Source organism: Eucyclogobius newberryi, unplaced genomic scaffold, assembly GCF_026437365.1.
Source record: "Eucyclogobius newberryi isolate DKJ021-1_F unplaced genomic scaffold, fEucNew1.0.hap1 SCAF_2, whole genome shotgun sequence".
In the NCBI taxonomy this organism is placed as follows: Eukaryota; Metazoa; Chordata; class Actinopteri; order Gobiiformes; family Gobiidae; genus Eucyclogobius; species Eucyclogobius newberryi.
Window position 1 is genome coordinate 41,679,341 of NW_027315834.1, and position 24,294 is coordinate 41,703,634.

The window sequence follows — 24,294 nt, forward strand, 5'->3', positions numbered from 1 at the left end:
ACATTGACTTTATCACCTTATCTCAATGCACTAAACCGTAAACAGAAATGGCCTTGAACACTAAGTGAATGTTTCATCACACACAGGAGGCAGTCTAAAAATGCAGAAATGTCCTGCAAACACGACGACAAGGAATATCCCTGTAAAAAAAATGTCCTTCTCTCGAGCCTCAGAAAGCAGTGTTGTCTCCCGCGATCAGCTGGAGCGTGGCGGTGTCGCTGAGCACGTGCAGAGACGACGGCCGCGCGCTCCTGCCCAGTAAAACCTCCTGTGACTCACTCTTCCCAGACAGACTCTCCTCTGAAGAAACCGCCTCACGGATGGAGAGCTGACACGGCTCCTTCTCCTCCGGGAGGCTGGGCAGCAGCACGTCCAACACACTGTCCCGCGGCCGCTGCACGTCCCCCTCCGCGCCCTGGTCCTCCGCCTGACCCGCAGATCGATGAGGCGCCCGCAGACTCCTGGCGGCCCTGACGATGTCCGCCTGGAGCTGCCGGTGGCTGTCCAGCGGGTCACTGTCCTGCGCCACGCTCGCTTTCTCTGGCAAGTCACTGAACAGTTTGGCGCCTCCGGTCTTGTCCCGGTGGTCCACGTACATCTTGGAGGGGAAAGAGGACGGGTAGTACGCGTTGACTTTGCGCTTGCGGCTCATGAAGAAGGCCCCGCACAGCACCAGGAATATCAGAAAGACCAACGTGATCGCGACGAGGATTAAGAGCGTGTTTTCGCGGAGGAAGTCCTCGACTCGCTTCAGGGCATCGGCGTTGACGCGCGGGGCCACGGCGGGCGCGGTGGGGCTCGGGGGGTCAGGGGAAAGGCGCGTGGGGGCCAAAGGAGACGTGGAGTTGAAGAGATGGTCCTCGTCCGCGCTTCCCTCGAAAGGGCTGAGAAGTGCAAGTGGACTGGCCGAGCACAGGCCCAAGAGGAGGGCAAGCAGTGGGAACACAGTGGTCTTCATGGTTGTGTTGTCTGAGGAATGGCACACACACAAAACACAAGTATTGTCATTAGAAACATGTTTATGTCCAGCTTTCTCCTTCGTTCACCTGCATGTTTATCAATAAAGCATGATGGGAAGTAAAGGCTAATACTTCAGGATGATGTCCCCCAGTAAAATGTTATTATACTTTCTTTCTGTTTTGTGTGTTGTTCATTGGACCCCCCCATTTTGAGGAGGCCAACTTATCCTCTCAACCCCCAGCTGCAGGACACTTACATTTGGATTCTTCAACTAAAAATGGTGCCTTGTTACATTAAACCAGATAATTGATTCTCAAGTTGTGTGCCTTGGGGGGGGGGAAATCACTCAAACATTTACATAAAGTATTCTGGAGTGTCCTGAGCGACGCATGAACCAGTTGAGAAAGCAAAAATAATCATCATTGCCAAATAGAAAGAACCAGGCACAGGCACAATGGAAATATGTGCACAATTTTTCCCCTAAATGTAATTTGGTCATATTTTTGTGGGTGATGTGCTGTGGAATCTTGGCAAAAAAACACTGAAAAGCACAGTATATAATCAATTTCTTACTGTAGAAAACATAATATTTCTGTGAGATTAGGTCACATTATAATGGACTATTCATATAAACAATAATAAACCTGATTCGACAAGTTCATATATACAATACCGACAAGCCACAGTGGAGGTCATCTGCTTATCTATTTGGGGGTTCCCAGAACTAAATAATTTGCTGGATATAGTTACTAAAAACCCTGAGAGCTGTATCATCAGATTACTGGACGATGAAGCACTACAACCACTGTTTCTCCACATTAAAGATTGTCAGATAAAGAACATCTGTTAAAGAATACAACATATGAATGAAAATAACTGCAGTATTTTTGGGTCAGAGGGAAAAACAACACATATAAAATAACAAATAATAACAGGAGCAGTATCTGTTGATCCAGTCTGGCTTTGTGTCCAGCAGACTTTCCATTTAAACATCTGCGTCCAAGCTGGGTGACAGGAACCTCCGCTCTCATCTGGAAAGGGGGGAGGGGGAAACGTTGCTTTCCCTCACCAAACTAAGACCACCGCGCGCATTAAATATACTCATAATTTAAATGAAACATGCCATTCTCTGCGTCCTGCATAAACAAACACACATATCTTGCACTCACCACCAAAAGGAGCATGTACTTTGTTAAGTTGTCTGGAAGAGTGGGCAGGAGCCGGAGCTCATAGAGGGGTCTTATCCTTGCTGTTTCAGATTTCAGCCTGGAGTTCTGGAGTCTGGATTGTGCAGAAGGACGTTAACCATGGGCAAATCCCTCCTTCTCCTCTTCTCTCCTCCCCCTTTTCTCCAGCCGTGTCTGAGCAGCCTGGTCCCATCACAGATTGTTCTTTGGTTTATAAGGTGCTGGGGGAAAGCGGGGCTCAATCAAACAGAACAGTCAAGGACACACTTTTCTTTCTTCATCCATATCTTTCTGTTGCATGTCACTGACAGCACATCCCTCTGTGCACAGCCCCTACAACAGGCATGTCCAAACTACGGCCCGGGGGCCAAATGCGGCCCATAGACCAATTTTTGTTGGCCCTCCGGCTTCCTGCTAAGTTGGCCCAAACAACAAATAGAAGTACTTTTACTGTAAAATTGGAAAAATTCAAGCATTTTGATGTTATACCAACCTAATAATAATGTTCCAAGTCTTATGAAAGGTGAGGAGGCTCATCAAAACTATGTCAAATGTAAAACTTCAAATGAATCACTTTTCAAATTTGACATTGTCAGGTTGTTTGTGGCCCTTTGCTCCATATAAGTTTCAAAATGCGGCCCTCAGTGGAAAAAGTTTGGACACCCCTGCCCTACAACAACCCCTTATAACAGACATTCTTTTATTCAGGATGAGCAAATCAACACTTTAGAATTTTTAAACCCCAGTTCCACATCAGAACACAATAGTCTTTACAATACCGGACATCTAAAATCACCGTAAACCACGACTAACCTGGAATTTAACATGGATTTGTAGTCATTATTCTTCTAAACTCAGAACTTCAGCACTTCAGATGTCTTGCTTATGTGGATTTATTTGATTTAAGGCCGTTTACATGAAGCTGGACGAACTCAAGCACAAACAAATCCTACCATGAAAAAGAATACATTCACTCACACTTTGATAACGTTTTAAAAATGGTTAAGAACATGTTTTTAATTCTAATGACCCTGTCTGGGTATTTCTGTCACTTACTGGTACTTTTTTTGTTGAATACATTTCTTAGCATGTGCATTTACAATGATCACCGTTATCAGCATTAATGATAAGAAGTAAAACATGTAAATAACAGACGTAGTGTGTGAGGGTGAAGTCGGGCTGCAGCTCGTAATAGTAACTGTGCAGGAAGAAGTTAGTGTTTCCTGTGCAGACCTGTGGCAGGAGCCGGGGGATGGAGGAGAGACATATGTGAAACAATGCAGTGTATTTTCCCCACTCCTGCGCAATTACACTCACATGCTGTTTGTGACCACTTTAGGGTAAAATGTGACGGGCTTTGAGTGGCCTGGCAAGCCAACGCAATCAGTCAAGACAAGTCGCACTTTATATGGTCATTAGGCTCATCAGAGCAGCTCCTGCACCCTCACAGTTTACATTGGGACAAGCTCTGTTAATACTCAAAGTGAGGACGTGCGCACAAACAATTGCACAAAATATGAAAAAGAATTCAAGTTGCTACTAATCAGAGACAACAAAACACAAGCAAAGTATAGTCCATCTTCCAGAATCGTTTTGACATGTAATTAGAAAGAAAGATACTTAAAGCCCAGGTGTGTAAGATTTCAGACAGAAAATAAACACAATTCCAGGTGTTTTTATGGTGCTGAAAAGTGAAAATGCACGCACTCTTGCTGTGAAGGTCTCGTTTCTCCACAAACTTGACTTGTAACGTTTCTGGTGAATGATCTGCCACCTGCTTGTCTCTGGAGGTGTTCTTACTTTGAATGAATGACACAAAGCTGATCTATCGCCGTGAAGAATGTTCCAAAATTTTTGTTTGTCGCTTCTTCTCTCCATGCAGTAGTAAGGCGTGTCCTCTAGCAGGAGTCACGCAGTGTTGTTTTAATAAAAAGTCACAGTTTTCAGACTAAATGTTTAAATGATAATATACACTGCCCATGGATACATACCTAAAGCCTCAAAGAAGCTATGGTATAGATTTATTCTAAAATAATTTCAAAGTACTGTGGGCAGAGATATATGTTTTCTGAGCACTCAATTATGTACGGATCAATCAATCAATCAATCAATCAATTAATCAATCAATCAATCAATCAATCAAAATATACTCTGAGTACAGTACACTAATGATTAAGGAACACTGTTATAACATGATTAAACATCTATTTAGCATTATCTTTGCATTATTTGTGGAATTTAAATGTTTCAAGTGCTTAAACTGTTTAAATCTATAGAATTTTTGTTTTTGTTCATCATTTTGAAAAAAATCTTGACTGATATGGATTTATTTATTCAAAATGTATTTGACAAATAAACTTCTTAAGTCTAGATGTGCAAAACAATTAATATTTGCACATCTAGACCACGGTGAAAGTTATAATCATTAGTAAATAAAACGCATCCCATTAGTTTACATTTAAGAGTCGACACAGAGAGATCACAGTTTGAGTTTGAGTTTTATTCGTCAGAAGTTACAACTAAAAATCAGCCTAAAAGACGACTTGGTCTGGGGGATTTTGAACTTGATAAACTGCGAGGATCGAGTGTTACAACTAAATACGATGTTTTATATTTGAACATGAGCCAGTGCATGTGGAGAGAAGAGCAGTGAAGTGTCCTGCAGGGGGTGTTACTGACTACACCAATGGCAGAGTGACATCTCATTTATCAGTTTATTTGCCTCGTCCGAATTTGATAATGTCACCTCTTCTCTTAGAGTCCTTCTTACTGTGGCCTGTGATCTTTGTTTTTTTAACAAAACTATTGTCATATTCTTTCTAAACTGTTAAACTATGCATGTGTGTTTCTCTATAGTACATGTAGTGTAGTGTAGTGTAGTGTAGTGTAGTGTAGTGTAGTGTAGTGTACTGTAGTGTAGTGTAGTGTAGTGTAGTGTAGTGTAGTGTAGTGTAATGTAGTGTAGTGTAGTGTAATGTAGTGTAGTGTACTGTACTGTAGTGTAATGTAGTGTAGTGTAGTGTAGTGTACTGTAGTGTAGTGTAGTGTAGTGTACTGTAGTGTACTGTAGTGTAGTGTAGTGTAGTGTAGTGTAGTGTAGTGTAGTGTAATGTAGTGTACTGTAGTGTAGTGTAGTGTAGTGTACTGTAGTGTAGTGTAGTGTAGTGTACTGTAGTGTACTGTAGTGTAGTGTAGTGTAGTGTAGTGTAGTGTAGTGTACTGTAGTGTACTGTAGTGTAGTGTAGTGTAGTGTACTGTAGTGTAGTGTAGTGTAGTGTACTGTAGTGTACTGTAGTGTAGTGTAGTGTAGTGTAGTGTAGTGTAGTGTAGTGTAGTGTAGTGTAATGTAGTGTAGTGTACTGTACTGTAGTGTAGTGTAGTGTAGTGTACCGTAGTGTACTGTAGTGTAGTGTAGTGTAATGTAGTGTAGTGTACTGTAGTGTACTGTACTGTAGTGTAGTGTAGTGTAGTGTAGTGTAGTGTAGTGTAGTGTACTGTAGTGTACTGTAGTGTAGTGTAGTGTAGTGTAGTGTAGTGTACTGTAGTGTACTGTAGTGTAGTGTAGTGTAGTGTACTGTAGTGTAGTGTAGTGTAGTGTACTGTAGTGTAGTGTAGTGTAGTGTAGTGTAGTGTAGTGTAGTGTAGTGTAATGTAGTGTAGTGTACTGTACTGTAGTGTAGTGTAGTGTAGTGTACCGTAGTGTACTGTAGTGTAGTGTAGTGTAATGTAGTGTAGTGTACTGTACTGTAGTGTAGTGTACTGTAGTGTACTGTAGTGTAGTGTAGTGTAGTGTATTGTAATGTAGTGTAGTGTAGTGTACTGTAGTGTAGTGTAGTGTAGTGTACTGTACTGTAGTGTAATGTAGTGTAGTGTAGTGTAGTGTAGTGTAATGCAGTGTAGTGTAGTGTAATGTAGTGTAGTGTAGTGTAGTGTAGTGTACTGTAGTGTAGTGTAGTGTAGTGTACTGTAGTGTAGTGTAGTGTAGTGTAGTGAAGTGAAGTGTAGTGTAGTGTAGTGTAGTGTAGTGTAATGCAGTGTAGTGTAATGCAGTGTAGTCTAATGTAGTGTAGTGTAATGTAGTGTAGTGTAGTGTAGTGTAATGTAGTGCAGTGCAGTGCAGTGCAGTGTAGTGTAGTGTAGTGTAGTGTAGTGTAGTGTACTGTAGTGTACTGTAGTGTAGTGTAGTGTAGTGTAATGTAGTGTAGTGTAATGTAGTGCAGTGCAGTGCAGTGCAGTGCAGTGTAGTGTAGTGTAGTGTACTGTAGTGTACTGTAGTGTAGTGCAGTGCAGTGCAGTGTAGTGTAGTGTAGTGTAGTGTACTGTAGTGTAGTGTAGTGTAATGCAGTGTAGTGTAATGTAGTGCAGTGCAGTGCAGTGTAATGTAGTGTAGTGTAGTGTAGTGTAATGCAGTGTAGTGTAATGTAGTGCAGTGCAGTGTAATGTAGTGTAGTGTAGTGTACTGTAGTGTACTGTAGTGTAGTGTAGTGTAATGCAGTGTAGTGTAATGTAGTGCAGTGCAGTGCAGTGCAGTGTAGTGTACTGTAGTGTACTGTAGTGTAGTGTAGTGTAATGCAGTGTAGTGTAATGTAGTGCAGTGCAGTGCAGTGTAGTGTAGTGTACTGTAGTGTAGTGTAGTGTAATGCAGTGTAGTGTAATGTAGTGCAGTGCAGTGCAGTGTAATGTAGTGTAGTGTAGTGTACTGTAGTGTACTGTAGTGTACTGTAGTGTAGTGTAGTGTAATGCAGTGTAGTGTAATGTAGTGCAGTGCAGTGCAGTGCAGTGCAGTGTAGTGTAGTGTACTGTAGTGTAGTGTAGTGTAATGCAGTGTAGTGTAATGTAGTGCAGTGCAGTGTAATGTAGTGTAGTGTAGTGTACTGTAGTGTACTGTAGTGTAGTGTAGTGTAGTGTAGTGTAATGTAGTGTAGTGCAGTGCAGTGCAGTGCAGTGTAGTGTAGTGTACTGTAGTGTAGTGTAGTGTAGTGTAGTGTAATGTAGTGTAGTGTAGTGTAGTGTAATGCAGTGTAGTGTAATGTAGTGAAGTGTAGTGTAGTGTAGTGTAGTGTAGTGTAGTGTAATGTAGTGTAGTGTAGTGTAGTGTAGTGTAGTGTAATGTAGTGAAGTGTAGTGTAGTGTAGTGTAGTGTAGTGTAGTGTAGTGTAGTGTAGTGTAATGCAGTGTAGTGTAATGTAGTGTAGTGTAATGTAGTGTAGTGTAGTGTAGTGTAGTGAAGTGAAGTGTAGTGTAGTGTAGTGTAGTGTAGTGTAATGCAGTGTAGTGTAATGCAGTGTAGTCTAATGTAGTGTAGTGTAATGTAGTGTAGTGTAGTGTAGTGTAATGTAGTGTAGTGTAGTGTAGTGTAATGTAGTGTAGTGTAATGTAGTGTAGTGTAGTGTAATGTAGTGTAGTGTAGTGTAGTGTAGTGTAGTGTACTGTAGTGTACTGTAGTGTACTGTAGTGTAGTGTAGTGTACTGTAGTGTAGTGTAGTGTAGTGTAATGTAGTGTAGTGTAGTGCAGTGCAGTGTTGTTTAATGTAGTGTAGTGTAGTGTAGTCTAGTGTAGTGTAGTGTAATGCAGTGTAGTGTAGTGCAGTGCAGTGTAGTGCAGTGCAGTGCAGTGCAGTGTAGTGCAGTGCAGTGTAGTGTACTGTAATGCAGTGTAGTTGCAGTGCAGTGTAGTGCAGTGCAGTGTAGTGTAGTGTAGTGTAATGCAGTGTAGTGCAGTGCAGTGCAGTGTAGTGCAGTGCAGTGTAGTGTAGTGTAGTGTAGTGTAGTGTAGTGTAATGCAGTGTAGTGCAGTGTAGTGCAGTGCAGTGCAGTGAAGTGTAGTGTAGTGTAGTGTAGTGCAGTGCAGTGAAGTGTAGTGTAGTGCAGTGCAGTGCAGTGAAGTGAAGTGTAGTGTAGTGTAGTGCAGTGTAGTGTAGTGCAGTGAAGTGTAGTGCAGTGTAGTGTAGTTCAGTGTAGTGTAGTGTAATGCAGTGTAGTGTAGTGTAGTGTAGTGTAATGTAGTGTAGTGTAGTGCAGTGTAGTGAACAAGCACTGCTGAGGTTATCACTTTACCTTCAGACACACACCTTAACAAAGGGTTTAAATCAGGTATACTTTTACTTTGAACTGCATCAAACTCCACCAGAAATAACTCACTTTTTCTTTATGCAATGAAGTTAACTCAGTGACTTCAATATTATAGATCGACCAGTTTGACTTGACAAAGTACAAAATTACAAATTTAAACGAATGACACTTGAATCTCATGACATTATCCACAGAGGTCTGACTGAAGGCCGTGATATTGAGGAGCACAGTCTGAGGAGCAGTAATCCCCTGACAGAGCGAGCCTTCCTGTCTCCTGCTGCTAAGTGAAAAACCATCAGGCCATCTGCTGGGGATATTTGGTGGACAACATCTTTGATCTGCTGAAGGTACTGGAGTCTTTCCTCTGCATAAGCGCTCGATGCCAGATATGGTTCAAAGTGTCTGAATATGAGTGTGCTCGTGTGTTTGTGGTTTCCGTGCAGCTTCCTCTTCAGTAAAGATCGTGCTGTGGGCCAAACCGCCGGCTTCAAAAGAGAAGCAGTGACTGGATCCACAACCCCCTCACCTCCGAAACACTCTCTGTCATATCACTTCTACCTTTGCCTCCGATAAATACGTTTACTGACAACCATTAACACACATACGAGATTCAAATTACTACTACAAATGCATACTTTAACTTGAGTAATACTTAGATTAAAGTAACAGAACTCAGTTGAGTGAAGGTTTTGTTCCTCTTCCCACTGCAAGTAAACATACATGTAACAAATGCTTTATATTGACAACATTAAATTATTTGTAGTTTGAATTTGAAGTTTCTAGCTCTGCTCCTTCAGGTGGGTTTTCTCCATTTTGGTTCTATTCCTTGAAAATTTCACATTTTGTGCATCATTTAATGTTTTGTCCTTCACATTACATTCATATTATCAGATGTTACATCCTGACAGTTACTCTTAATTACTCTCTGAGTAATGCTATTTTGAAGTAAAGTTATTCTTACTCATACTTGAGCATAATATTTCTCTTTTGTTTTGGCTCGACTGGAGCAAGAACATAACTAATGCCTCGGTCGAGGTCAAGTGGCTTTCTCTTAAATAGCAGTGGTATTCAAACTGTGGCATGCGTACCACCCACTGTTGGTACGTGAGCTTGTTCTGGTGGTACATGGACACCTCTTCAATTTTAGTATTTAACTAATTTAGAGTAAATTGTATCCACATTTTTCTCCTCCTTAGGGTTAACCCATGTTTAAGGATTCTGAACTAAATGCACAGACTTATTTTAGACCTGGCTTAGGCGTAGTTTAGACCTGGTATAGTCCTGTTACAGACAGGTTTAAGAACCACTGCAATACACTGCATTGACAGTACTTTATTTGTTTCCAACCATCTGATTTACAAATATGTACAAATACACAGCAACATACTTAAACTGTACTTAAAGCATTCACCCCTTTATCTACACATAACGGTCATTATCAGGCAGGAAACTGCTCAGGGTGAGATTATCTCCTAAGTCCTCGTCACTGTCACCACACGGGTGGATGACCAGGACCCCGTTGGGCACTGGGCTGCGTTGCCTTCTGTAAGGCTGTTGAGGGTGGGATCTTTCTCGCAGCAGTGATGAAATGCACGTCATCTCTGTGCCCTGCTGCTGCCTTCTCACCCTGTACTTTCTTGATGACAATTTGGTGCAGAGGATTATGGTGGAAACGATGAAAGTAGTCGCCACAATAGCCAGAGATGCAATGATAATCAGGCACTTCTTTACCACGCCTATGGATGAACAGGGCTGGGTACTCTCGTCAGTTGAATTTGGCTGACTTGTAGCAGGCACTGTGGTAGTAATTGCAGGTATCCAAACTCCCTGTGTGGCATTTGTGGTCACTGACATGTTTGTGGGGAACATTTGCGCCGGAGTGGTTGTAGACATGTTCTTGTGGATTTCTGTTGTTGTCATGTGGTTCACAAGAGTAGTTCCATTCACAGCACTGGGACTTGTCACTTCGGCAGCAGATGAAGATTGATTGAGAACACTACTGGTTATGTTTTGGATGGTTTGGTTGTGTCCTCTGGTTATTGCAGATGCGGCGGTTGCGTTGATATTCTCTGGCAAAGCGCTCGTTGTTGCTGTGGACATGCTGGTATCTGTAATTGCTGATTTATTTGTGGTTGTTGTCAAGCTTGTTGACAACGCCGAGGTCTTTGGGGAAACTGGAAACCCGGTTGTATTTTCAAATGATTGTGGTTTGGTTTTTGGTGACACGGATGTCAAACTCTTCACTGTGACTGTTGCTATAGGAGTTGTGTTTGTTGAGTTGTTTAAGAGTCCAGCTGTCAATCCTTGCACATTTGTTGTTGTTGTTGTTGTTGTGAATGCTGTATTATTTGGTAATAAGCGCGGCTGTTTTGCCCCAGTTGACTTCTCTTCAGGTGATTTAATTCCTGTTGTGTTATTAACTTTAGGCCCGGTTGCGGTTGTCGTGATGGAAGGCGTCTCTCTGCGTGTGGGCTTTTCGGTTCCTGTGACACTCGCAGTTCTTGGTTTGTCTGTCGCTGTTCGATGATCAGTGCTTGAAGATGTTGCTACAGTTTTGGAGTCAAATACAGTGGGCGATGGAGCATTGTGAGGCAGATCAGCGTCTGCGGGAGGCTGGACAGTGAACCCAGAGCTTAGTTTTCTGGTGGTGTTGAAGTTGTTTTGACCGGTTGTCGTTTCACTTCTTATTTCCAGGAAGAAGAATAGAAATATGCCACCAAACAGAGCAGTCTTCATGGTCAGAGACGTCATTGTCACAATCTGCACAGTAAAGAAAAGTTATCTAAGAAAGGCCTGGATAATACCCACAAGACACACTTTAACTTTAGTTTCAAGTGAATTTTATAGATTTGTTTTCTTCAGTATATGGTTATTATTTTATTATTATTATTATTATTTATTATATGTCTTGACCAATTTTGACATTGTTTTAGCAGTGGAGGCAAGAATAGTAGTTATCTTTCCAATTCAAATGATCAAAGTCGGTCGTAGCTTTTCTTCAATAAGCCTCAAGAAAGTATGCATGCATCTTAGTACTAATATACTTTAGTAAAAGCTGCATTTTATTTTGGGCACTGCAACACGTTAACGGAAAGTGACAAGCTTCAAGTGGGTGCTGAGGACATGTTACGAAACATCATGGTTTTGTCACACACTGCAAATTCTACGAGCACAGCCTCTACTGCTATTGTATTTTATCCCTGTGGTATTGGAAAGATATTTGTATCCAGCTGTAATATATTGATAAAACAGTGATAAAGACATATTTCTGACAAACCGACAACCACTTTTGATGAGCAGTTAATTTACTCCCCTTTAACTAATTTCCTTGTGAATCAATAGTTTTTTCTAAATACAAGAGTAAGTGGTCTTCTTCATGGCCTTACCGTGTAGCTGGACAGGCCTGGACTCAGTCAGGGGTCATTTCATTTGTGCCATGGAAAAGTACATGTCAACTGTTGAAGAAGCAGGAAATGTACAAATGCTCACAGCAGCAATGCAATCAGACTTCCTTCAGACATTTTCTTGAAAAGTCTAATGTATAAACGTTCTTATTTTAAAATAATGTTTTACCTTGATAAATGACAGGTTCACGATCTGAAGCTCACGATCTGTCCTGATGCTCACGATCTGTCCTGATCTCTACTTTATAAAAAGCATCAGGAAGTACTTGCAAAGATGACGAATGATGGCAATCACATGTAAGCACAGCAAGGCAAACCATTCAAGGCAAACCATTTATAACAAATGGATTATGAAAACGTAAAATTGAATAGTTCAAATGTGTTAAATGTACATGTAGTTTTTCTACTTTGAGTAAAAAACAAACAAAAATAGATTTAAAAAAAAGGCCATTTCATCATTGTAAGCAGTGCAAGAGTTCTACATGACTAAAGATCAATGAAGTACATTATGTGTACATTTTGTCTCCTGTTCTATATCAGTTTAGACATAATTGAAGAAATGACAGTTCTTTCTCTCTTTAAACCATGAACCTATCCTTTGGCACCACCTACTGTCAAAAGCTTTAGCTCAGATACAAATACAATGATACAGAACTGGTGTTTCTGATGTGTAAAATCTTTATTATGTGCACAGAACTGTTTGTTGGGGTTCAGTGAAACACAAGCAGTGAGTGGTCCCTTCCCAACACCACATACGCACTGAAGAGAGACACACTGGACTCTTTTCAGTGACAAGAGGCACCACTACATTTTGCACAACATTTACACCAGAGAAATGTAACCCTCCCTCCCCTTAACTCCCAATGGTTTATGTTGAGACCAAAATAGGAACAATAACATTTGAAAAAGATTTCTGCCACATTCATTAACCTGATGAGGAAAAACAGCTATTGTTTACAAAAATCCAGCTTGGCTAAATGAATCTATCGATGTGACAGGAATGTACATCAGGAGATAAAATGTAAAAGCAGTGCATAAAAAATGCAATTCATATTTGGCAACACAAAACATAAAATGGAAATACTGATGCTACATACAATTTCAGAGAAGTACAAACTTCACATGAGAATGTTTTACCACATATTAAAACAAAAATTAAGACTTATCCTTCAACAAAAAAGTCTCTTCAAACAAACATGAGCTGCAAGAGTTTTTCCTTCGTGAGACGGGGCTGGAGTGCGAAACTGGAAAATAGTAAATTCCATCCTGGAATGTAGACCTGGGGCCGTTACAAAGACACCAAGTTGAATGGAACCGAATCTTGGGACTTTGACCTTGGGTTGGCCACTTCCACTCGGTCATAGGAGGCTGCAGTGTCTTACAAGGCGACCTTAGCGACCTGCTCTTCCAGTCTGGCAATCCGACGGTCCTGAAGGATGACGCGGTCCCTGAGTGACTTGAACTCTCGGAGTACCTCTTCTAGTTTGTCTTCCATTTTCTGCTTCAGAAGAAAGACAGTAATGTCACTCCAAATGTGTTTAGGAATCGTGTGGGCAGTTGAGCAGCACCTTTCTAAACTGTGCCTGACCCAAATACTCAACAATGTGCTGAGCCACCAAAAGAAGAAAAAGCACAAAATAGTAGACACAGTACTGTTATAATGTAAGGCTAAATGGAGTCCAATAATCTCAATGTATAATAATAAATGAATGGTAAACACTCACTGCTGAAGGCTGAGGAGGCGCCTGCTTCTGAACCGGCATGATGCTCTCTGCTTTTGGAGCTGGCTTAGATTCCAGGACATTAGTTTTGATCACTTTCAGGTCCCGGCTCTTGGACGACACATATCCGTCTTTTAGTGACACCAGGATGGGACTTCCATTCTTCCCAGCGAACCACTCCTCGGCCTCCAGAGCTGGATCTGGGCCTGCGGTGTCCGGATAGAGGTCATCTTGGAAAAGGTCGGACTGGACAAAGGAAGCAATATGACGCAAAAGAGACAAGAATACTGAATACAAGCAGTAATTTGTCCAAAACACACACTTACCTTACGGGGGACAGTCATAATGATTGGTTCACATTTTCTCTCATGTAGTTTATAAAATCTGAAAATGAAAGAAACAACATTACATTCTCTCGGCACAAACGTGTATTTTTATATTTTGTATTTGTTAGACGTTGACAAGACCTTGATATTTCACACTTGTTAACATCCAGGCCTCGTTTAGGCATGTAACCCATTCCTCTTTGCGGTTCCTTGGTAGTGAACGTGTTGAGGTAGTGAACAAATGGTGCTTCATCTGTGATTTCAAAGTACCGAATGCTGCTATCACCCTGAGGACACAAAGACTTATTTAGGCTTTGACAAAACAAACATGGGGCAGACTTGTCTCTGGGCAAACGTACCTTCCCACAAAGGTACACGATGCTGGTGTCAGGATCGTAGAACGGCAGGAGGACTCCGTTACTAGAGTCCATTTCTTGAACACATATTGGTTCATCCATGTTGTCCTGGAAAACACATGAATAACAAAACGTGATTTTGGTTGTAATAAACTTTTAACAGATATAGTATCATAGTATAATAATCCACACTCTCCAGAGAAAAAAACAAACAGTATGAGCACGTTCAATGGTGTGTTTCATGAAATGACGTTTTGCCTACAATTAAGCATTCGTAATTATGAGGCTGTATATAGTAGTCAGTTATTGACGTACACTTTTCCACAAGGCAAGTTGGCGTTCGCTCATGCGGCTGAAACCTGTGGTGAAAATATTTCCATCTGCCAAAAAGATTGCTCTCATCGGCCGCGCTCCCTCGTGAGCTTTGTCTTTCTCCTGAAAAGAGACAGATGTGTCACATTGAGAACTAAACCACCACCAATCACGTTGGAGGTCCTCCCACTTACGGTGACGATCTTATTCTTGCGCGGGTCGATGACACGGACCTTCTTGTCCTTGCAGGCGGTGCAGAGCAGGCTGCCATTGCGGCTCCAGCTGACACTAAAGATGACATCAGGATGCATGTCCTCCAGGTTGATCATGGCCTCGCCAGTGCCCACGTTCCAAATGACGATCTGGTTGTCGCACCCTTAAATGGACACATGCACACAAAAACCACTCATAGGCTATTTTCAGCACATTGGATCGGCTCAGGCATTCTGTGAGATAATGGTCTGATTTGGAGTTCAGCTGTGCTCTGCGACCTCAGTCAAACATTACCAGCACTGAGAAGAACGTTGCGGGCAGTGGGATGCCAGGACACAATGCCGACCCTCTTAGAGTGTCCTTCTAGCACCACGACAGGCTCCGAAAGAGGAGACTCCAGGCCATTCTCAGGAATCTGCCATACCTAAAGACATATCATAGCATGAGATACAGCTCTGCAGAGAAGTCTTTCCTTATGTTAGGTCGGATATAAAATTGTACATTACACTGATCTCATCTGATTCACATAGAATTGTGGTCCTTACCATGACTGTGCAATCCTCTGAGCCACTGGCAATAACCTGGTCATTATGAGGACACCACTCAATGTCCAGCACTGGGCCAGTGTGACCGCAAACTGTGGGGTAAACCTTGTCTATGCGACCAGTCTGTGGGACGAGCACAGAGAGCGTTAGTCAAGAGTAAATGAAGGAAATTACGTTCTTGATGTAGTATAACTAGACCTAAAACATCTACTCTTATTGAGCTAAAGAAAAAATATTTTTGTCCATTGATGGAGAAAAAAAACAATAACAGTGACCTAGTTTTAAGTGCCCATCCCCCTGTAGTATCAAGTGTTCAACATGATACACATTGGATGCACATTTAGGTATTGATTATCTATATGTAACAATATGTAATTACCTATAATCCCTCCAAGGCAAAGCGGTTGGACAAATTGTCTGCTGACTGACATTTAGTACCCAAAACAAAATACTTTGTGACCCAATAAATATACAGTGTTAAAAGTGCTAAAATGAATATAGCCTCACTGTAATTGAACCACATTTCCTACCACATTATTCAGTATAACGCACCACTAATAATAAAATATGTTCATCTATTAACATCATCTAATCTTGTTTTGTTCAGCCCAATAAATAACCAACAATTGAAATTGGCCGTCTAAAAAATGTGTTTTGAAATTCAGAGCAAATTGGGACTAAACTCGGGACTAAAAAACCTGGACTTGACTCAATACCAATACTAAAACAGGACCAAACCAAGTCTATATTAGGACTCAAACTGGGCTAAAACCAGGACCAAACAAGGACAAGTGTGAACGCACCCAAAGTCACTTGCACACAAATAGATCCTGGCTGCAGAGGAAGCGACAAAATACTCACTTTGTTTAAGGGCAGCACAAGGAAGGCTCCTCCGCCACTAGCGTCGATGATGATGGCGACAAACTTGGGGTTGACAGCACAGAAGGAGCTGTCCCATGTGACACGGGACACGCGGATGTCATCGTAACACTGGTCGTTTCTCACCGCCTGCCCAAAGACGTGGCGGAACTTGCTCTGTCGCACAACTCTTCTCAACATGTCTGAAAGGAAAAGCATTTAGTGCGTGCGTCGCTGTTCGGGGGTTCATAAAGTTCAGATCATCTTTTGCATGCATTTTCCAGCCCATTTTTAAAAAATTTGGCTCGTTCAAAGTAGCGGTGAGCATTAGGTTGAAATTTAAAGATATGCTAGATTTGAATATTGGGTATAAAGTTTAAAGTGAAAAATACAACGGATCGAAAATGAAAAAATGTGGTGATACTTCTGCACTTTTATGATTCATTTTACAGACATTTCACATTTGTCTGGTAATTATACCTCAATAAATATGTCTAAAAACATCTTTCTTCATTTCTGTTGAATTGACACATCGTTCGGGATACACTCAAAAAATATTGAGATACCGTAATAAATGTAGTCAATATCCTAGTTCGACCACTGACAGTATGAATTTGTTTGATTGATTCTGCTATTAAAGGTCGATAGTGAAGTCTCAGAGTCAAGTTGATCTGAGAAACATACATCTTGTGGCTGGTCCTTGTTTAGATCTCATGTAATGATTGAAGCTGTAATTACACGATTGCTATGAGCTCTATGAACCGAGACGTCACGCCGAGCGCTTCCAGCCCTTGTCACACCAGCCCACCTGCTTCTTGACTCAGATTTGGTGAATGGAAAGAATCCGTCATCACATAATCTAAACTGAAACAAGGATTTTTTTCCGCCTCCCAGAGTGCACGGAAACCACTTTGTTCTCAATGAAACGCCGTCATTGATTGTTTTGTCAGTGACCTTTACCCAGGATGATTGTACAGTATGTCAGCGATCGCTTGAGTAACAGAAATCATTTCAACAAAGCTTGACTTGGGACATTACAGACCCAGTTACCGGTCGGTTCTATAAAAGAGCCGTATTAGACTTGAGTTTTGTGTCCGTGTTTGAATGAATCTCACATTTCATTCTCTGCTGTCACCTTTTGTCTCGGCGTAAGTTTGTATTACGTTATTATTATTATCAAGTATTATATTTTTACGCTCACAAACGACTTAAACCGTACTACATTTTAAAACCCTGCAGATGCTGAGCTGTACACACGTGTTGGAGAGCAGGACCAGAGCTAACGTCTGAACAGAACACTGTGTTCCTTTTGCCAATGTGAGCATGTTATTCAAAAGAACCTTGACTTTTCTACATTTATTCATCTGACAATATGAGCTGGTTTCATGGCCTGCAGGCACGAGCTGCTTCTACATTACAACATGGTCCTCGGTGCATTTGTCACCACCTAGACTCGAGCAGCCCGATCTGCTGTTCTTATTCTATTACACATTATTACACATGAACTGTGAAGTATTAATGTCATGGTTTACGAGGTCAGCCACACAAATTGAGATTTTTAGAACCACTTACTACACATAAGCAGTTAAAGTGGCTTATATTAGAACATCACAGGCTTTATCTTAATGTGATTTATTAAACTTGTATCAGCAAAACATGTGAATGTCTGTAATTTCAATTCTATTAGAAAGCTTTATAATGAATGAGTAGAATCATTTTGATCTGGAACTGAATCCTTGCTTATCCTTGCACTGTACAGTACTTATTGTACATAATAGTGTTATAGCTTTTTATTTTTGCTCTACCTGCACAATATGTGTTAGATTTAATTGTAATAGTTATTAATGTTTTATTACATCTTTCCTGCTCTTCTTGAACGGTGCCTTACAACGTTGATATTTCTCAAATGTGGGACTAATAAAGGGTCTCGTATCTTGTCCATTTGCGTCCCATCTGTGCTAAACTAAACCTGTAAACATTTAAAACAGATCGTGAAGCCTCGTGAAGCCTCGTGAAGCCTCGTAGAGCCTCGTAGAGCCGGGATGCTGCTGCATCACTGGGACCTGGAGCCCGCTGAGGATTTATACATACAAACATTTTGTGACCGGAGCACAAATCACACCTTTTCTTATGAGGGTTTTAATTTTGGGTGTTTGAGATCCACAGCAGCTCGAGCTGTGTAAAATAAGAGTATATTATGAGTCTGTAGTGAATATGTGGTGAATGCGTTGTGTAAAGGCTGGAGCGCCGTGAGGCAGCTGTGCCGGGCTGATGTCCGAGCACAGCAGCTCAGGCTAAAGCTAACGGCCACAAGGATGAACATAACCGGCTCGTTTGGAAGGGAAAAGCCTCCTTAGGACAGATGTATGTTTTAGTGTGAGACAGCAGAAGCATCGAGGACGTCTGTGTCCTCTGAAGACGCCTCTTTAGAGCCCACGTTTGAATGGATAAACCTAATGCTATGCTAACACTTAACACTGGCCTGACGCCGTGGACACCGCGAGCTGACGCAAGTGCACATATTTCCATCCAAGCTTTGGGTTGTTCTCGTCTCCTGAAACTCACCCAGCGACGCAAACGGACTCAGCATCCCTGCTTTTCCACTACAGCACGATATAAAAGACTAGGATGTCTTACCTTCTACAACTATGCAAGAATGTCTCACGCACGGAGTGATCAATCACAACACATGAATGTGGTGGTTTAGGCGCGCCCTTCTCCTGCAGGACGTTTTCTTTAAGTATCCCTTGTCTTCACCAAATGCTCTGACGTTTGGTCCTTTTCCGCGCGTAAATGGCAAATATGTGCTCAAATGTGTTGGATTAATCAGTGTGGGTTTCCAAAAAAAGATGGGTCTTGCTCATCTCCCTCGGAAGACTAGAAATCGCCTTTTCTCATCGTTATTAGATTCAATGGGTACGTGGTCGACCGGCTACTGCACATGCGCAGTGCAACAGCCTCAGAAAGATTTTCCCAGGGCTGTGAATGGAGAGTGTAGGGGAGGGGGGGCACGCAGGCTGCAGGGGGGGAGCGTAGGGGAGGGGGCCACGCAGGCTGCAGGGGGGGCACGTAGGCTGCAGGGGGGGCACGTAGGCTGCAGGGGGGGAGCGTAGGGGAGGGGGCCACGCAGGCTGCAGGGGGGGCACGTAGGCTGCAGGGGGGGCACGTAGGCTGCAGGGGGGGAGCGTAGGGGAGGGGGCCACGCAGGCTGCAGGGGGGGCACGTAGGCTGCAGGGGGGGAGCGTAGGGGAGGGTGCCACGCAGGCTGCAGGGGGGGGGGGCACGCAGGGGAGGGGGCCACGCAGGCTGCAGGGGAGGGGGGCACGCAGGCTGCAGGGGGGGGGGCACGCATTCAACTTTCCCTTTAGGGTGGACGACCAAGGGGATTCATAGAGGATTTCAAAATCCCTTTGTCCCTAAAGACCAACTCTGTTGTTTAAGGCAGAAAAGAGTGTAAAGAAAAGGTTGTGTCTTAACCCTGGTGTTTGGACGGTGCAGACTGGTCCCAGTGGCATTTACTCCACATCGACCAGATAAACAGTCATTAGTGCTCTTTTACCTCTAAAGCTATTCTATTGGAGTCATGTATGATTGTGTCAGCTCAAAACAATGACAGTGATTTCTGATAAACAGATGAATAAAATGTATGGTTTATTTTTTAGACTTTGAAGCAGGGCAGCAAACTACGGCCCGTGGGCCACATACGGCCCGTTTGTCTTTATAATCCGGCCCGCCAAACATCCATCCATTTTCTACAGCTTGTTCCCTTTCGGGGTCGCGGGTGACTGGAGCCTATCCCAGTGAAAACATGGCCAAACATGCCAAGTAATATTTAAACAATAATAATATATATATATATATATATATATATATATATATATATATATATATATATATATTTTTTTTTTTTGCCCTTAAACATCTGTCTGCACTTGTATCCTTAATAAAGATGACGTGCAATGAATTAAATAATAGATTCAATTGCCTATATTTGACAGAAAAGTGATATTTTATTTGATATTTCTTTTTTTTCTTTTTTTCACACCAATGATCGCGGGCCGGCCCTCCTCTACGTGCCTGGTTTCAAATATGGTCCTTGGAGGAAAATAATGGCCCTGCTTTAAAGGAATAATGGAGATTTTTTTGCTGATTTGAGAACTCAAGCGGAAGTGCTCGTGCGCACTCGCCCCGTGCAGAAGCACACCACAGCCTCGCTGCTACACGTGCATTTGTTTATTAGCGCGACTGATCGCATCTCTTGTCTCCGTAGATTTCCGTCTCTTAGATCCATGCGCTCAGACACACACCGGCATATCAACCACGCATGCGCAGCCAGGGAAACGTGCTGCTCTCCTGGGGATGAGCCAAAGAGGTGCAGTAGGTGCATTCTATGATTGACATGTGAATGAACTAATCGGCTGTCCACGCCACCAGGAAATGAGACTCAGATTTGGCGCCAAAAAATCCTCCATAATTCCTTTAAGTACTTTTAACTGTCGGTAGTTTATTTTAATGCCCTCACTTGATTGCACTATTAACTAAAAATAATGCAAATATTCAAAAATAATTGTTAGACTGGTATGACAAAATATTTAGCAGCCAAAGTAGCCTTCTTTTAAAACTATAATTGATTAGCATGGAAGAAAGGCAATGAGATTAAGCCAAGATGTGCCCTAAACCAATGAACTCTTGTTTTTGCTCACCTTTCTTTGGAGATGCCAAAACTTCCTGTGGTCGCTCCTTGGACTTTTTGGGAATATCAAAAGTGCTCTTCATTTGAGACACATTGACACTTGAACTCTGGTCTGAAACTGCAATTGGAGCTTTTGGAACTTCAGTTTTTGTTCTAAGGGATGAATGTCTTTGGATTTTATTTGTTTCCTTGACAATTTCAGCCACAGGTTTGTAAGACCCCACATCACTTGTTCTTACACATCGGTCATCGCCGTGGACCGTCACATCTTTACTGTCGTCTTGTGATGCCTGCGAGTGTTTTGCTTGTAGATTTATTTGTTCTCTTCTGACAGAATCCACTCGCACTATCTCTCGGTCTGGCGACGTCTCTGGGACTTCTAAGGGTTCTGATGAAGGACAAATATTGACTGGTTTCTTAGCCACAGATGAAGGTGGGCTTTTGTATCTCGATCTTCTCTCTAAAAACACTCTCCTCTGCAGCATGTCCAGGTTCCTCGGTTCCTCCTCCGGTGATAGATCTGAGATACGTTCACAGTAGTCGAAGTTGATCCCGCCTCTGTCCTGATCTTCAACGTGTGAAAGTTCTTCCCATGGACTGAGGTCAACTGAAAGGCGCCTTACGCTGGTTGGTATGAAGTATGTTCCCCGCTCATCCCAAAGCTGGCACATATCCTGGTTGTGAGGCGGCTTGTGTCCCAAAAGAACCTTGTTGAAATGAAAAGTGTGCCTCCTTTTCACTTTTTCTTTTGAACGGAGGTGTTCTTTACCTCTTTTTGGTACATCTGTTGACATTAACTGTGCCGTTTTGAGCTTCATAAATGGATTTTTTGGCTTTTTAGGAACAGGAGGTGGCGGACCTTTGACTTTCGGCTTTTCATTTGACACCGAGACCGCCACATTTTCGCCTGACTCTGACGTTATCGTTCCGCTTTCCTTCTCAGGCATCACGCGAGTCGGCGGCGGGGGGGTGATGACAGCAGAGAAGCAGACGAACTCGCTCTCCTTTTTGTAACTTGCCACCTCCTTTATTCCATTGCAGCATTGGGCATCAGAAATCGCCTCACATTGTTCCAGGAGTAAAGCCGGATCGCCTTGCTGTTGCGGCATGCCAGAACTAGAGGGCTTACTTGTGTTGGCGTCAGACTGATTGTCCTCTTTCTTGGACCCAGGGCTCCTTGCACCGGCCCTTCTGGAGACAGCGCCTGCAAACCGGCTCATCTCTTTATAGTTCGGCCTGCCTCCATCCGCCTCTTTTTGAGTCTCGCTCTTCACAGGCGGTTCACAAGGAATGATCTCACACTCGTCGTTGGTCTTCCGTCTAACAATCCTCTTCGACAAACCTCTGCTTTTTGGAATTGGTGCAGTTCTGATCGCCCCGGCGCCCCGGTCGGCCGCCCCTTCCGCTCCTCTCCCGGTTGGCTCTGTGTTGGCAGCACCGACGGGACTGAATGCTTTTCGGTGACACCTGCCGCCTGTCGCCTCATCCAAATGTGGGCCTAATTCACTCCCCGCACAACTCTCAGCACTGGTTTCAACTCTGTCCGTGGACGTCCTCCTCGTTTTCGCTCTGCTCGTCGCGTCTTGGGACAATAATTGAGTCCGGTCACTTTGAACCGCTGCGTTTTCTCCATTTGTCGAAACCCACGTGTCAGCTCTCTCCAGGACAACAAAGTCTTCATTTTCTCTTCCCTCAAAGCTCTGCTCCTCCATTGCTGCGGTCCCAAAACAGACCACAGCCTGTCTCACACTGTGTTTATTATTAGGCTGCTTTGACTTCTGACTGCTCTCTGGAGCTCTCAGAAACCTTTTAGACTCCTCTTTGGCGTGAGTGGCACCCTTGCTGTTGTTAACCCCGCCCACCTGTTGCCCGTCTGTGTTGAGAGGGCACTCCAGCTGACCTAGACCCCCGATTGGCTGCCCAGTTTGGGGGTCTGTACGTGCAGCAATGACAGTCGACTCCTGAGCATGCCCAGTGACACGGATTCCAGTGTCATTCTGGAGGTCGTAGTCTGGGTTTTTGGTGTCCGCTTCTGTCTCGGGGGTCTCTCCAGTTCGCTCCGACCAATCCGAATTGTGCAGTGAGTCCTCATCTTTTTCAGATAACTTGTCAAGCTTTTGACCCATTCTGCTTTTCTGTTCCTAGAAAAAGAACACATACAAAGCAGGGTATTTGATGTGAATAGAAATTACAATATTGAACAATTGTAGGATTCTTTTACAGCGGAGGCCTCTACGGACAGTATGTCTGTTAATCAAAATGTGCCGTTAGTGTGTCAGGGAGCCAAAAATTAAACTACATGCAAAGTCACATAAAAACAACCTCTATTTAATCATTAAAAGACTACAAAAATGGCATGTACAGTGTTTTACAGCGTTATTTAAGACTTCAATATGTTCTTTCAAAGCCAGCATGAGACATCAGGCACTCTCAATTAGTAGAAGACACGGCCAATTCCTTTTGTATGCTTTTCCATTTAACCTGTCCAAAGTTTATCATTGTTTTGGTTACAGGGGTCTACGTGAAGGTCACTTTGGACACCTGATTCGAGTCATGAGTTCCCAACCACTGGTTTTATGAGTGTATCAGTGAAGAGATGTTGTTAAAAAAGGAAACAAGCTTAGGAACACCATATGAAGCTATTTTTAGATTATGTGTGAACGCTTACACACTAGATCATTTTCAGTATTCAGACTATTATTTAGGAGTTATGTAGTTAGTTGTACTTCTTTCATCTTGAGTTGAAGCTGGGCGACAATCGAGAGGTGACAGAACCTCTTCACCTTGCATCTGCAATCGAGTACTGGCGCTATTTCAAGCATTAGACGTGTTGAGTGACGCTTCATTTGTCTCCTGTCGTAATGGCATACCAACATACCGGTACTATTGCATGAAAACAAAGCCATCCATTTAAAATAGAAACATCCAGGCTGTGTATATTTTTGATCATCAAACTGCCTTGACATTGTGGCTGTTTCCAATCCATGTTCTTGACGGATACAAGCATTTGCCTGTCCAACCCAGTGTTATTTTTGGGATGGTCGCATTACAATAGCATTGAGAGGCCTTCGTGACATTGGCCTGTGAAAAGCCCCTCCGCTATAGCACTGTTTCCATGGACTCTCCAATACTAAGCACCCAGGCAGTTTATGAGAGCCTTGTGACTTTAGGTTCAGGCGGTTTCCCCTGTCCCGTGTCTGCCTTGTTTTTCCTCTGACCAGCGCCAAAACCTTAGAGCACAGTATTCGCTGGATATTTAGAATAATAATTGTAAAGTTACAGCACTGTAATCATGTGACTGTGTCAAAAATGCTTTTCTACAGTCCAACACATTTACATCTGACCCATTTACAGTGTTTATTGTGTACAGGGTATTTTTTCCTACATTGGGACTAAATAGCATGGCTCTTCTAAAACAACAACTAATGAAGTGAAGTGAAGTGTAGTTTTGTACTTACAGACTACGTTATGGAGATGCTTGTCCGGCTTAAGTCCTGTACAGCTTCAGACTCTTTGAGAGGCTTTCCCTGAACTGTCACCTGTCTCATGATGTCAGAGCCACTTTATTTGGATAATTCAATAAAACTATCTGCCCAGTTCATTTCATTTAAAGAGCAAGTGAAGGCAAAAGCAACATTTTTTCTTTT

The 24,294-nt window shown here is 42.7% G+C and overlaps 2 protein-coding genes across 4 annotated transcripts in view; both read right to left on the minus strand.

Annotated features, from left to right (window-relative positions):
• Positions 1-958, minus strand: part of tmem119b (transmembrane protein 119b) — a 1,032-nt gene extending 74 nt beyond the window's left edge. The window contains exon 1 of the mRNA XM_072453525.1: positions 1-958. This exon is cut by the window's left edge and continues 74 nt beyond it. Coding sequence (XP_072309626.1) covers positions 170-958 — 789 coding nt within the window. The 3' untranslated portion in view covers positions 1-169.
• Positions 959-12,278: 11,320 nt separating this feature from the next.
• coro1cb (coronin, actin binding protein, 1Cb) lies at positions 12,279-22,486 on the minus strand. Of its 3 annotated transcripts, none has more exons than XM_072455457.1 (11): positions 20,658-22,486; positions 15,958-16,157; positions 15,097-15,219; positions 14,846-14,975; positions 14,533-14,714; positions 14,342-14,461; positions 14,030-14,134; positions 13,812-13,957; positions 13,671-13,728; positions 13,348-13,590; positions 12,279-13,121 (listed from the first exon to the last, which is right to left on the minus strand). In XM_072455457.1, exons 1-11 carry the CDS (start codon positions 22,357-22,359, stop codon positions 13,002-13,004), a joined length of 3,129 nt encoding a protein of 1,042 aa, XP_072311558.1. In that variant the 5' UTR covers positions 22,360-22,486; the 3' UTR covers positions 12,279-13,001. The 3 variants fall into 3 exon arrangements, with proteins under 3 accessions (XP_072311558.1, XP_072311557.1, XP_072311559.1); XM_072455456.1 differs by having other exon boundaries at positions 12,279-13,124; positions 20,658-22,485; XM_072455458.1 differs by lacking the exon at positions 20,658-22,486 and adding an exon at positions 18,592-18,869 and having other exon boundaries at positions 12,279-13,124.
• Positions 22,487-24,294: the final 1,808 nt, after the last annotated feature.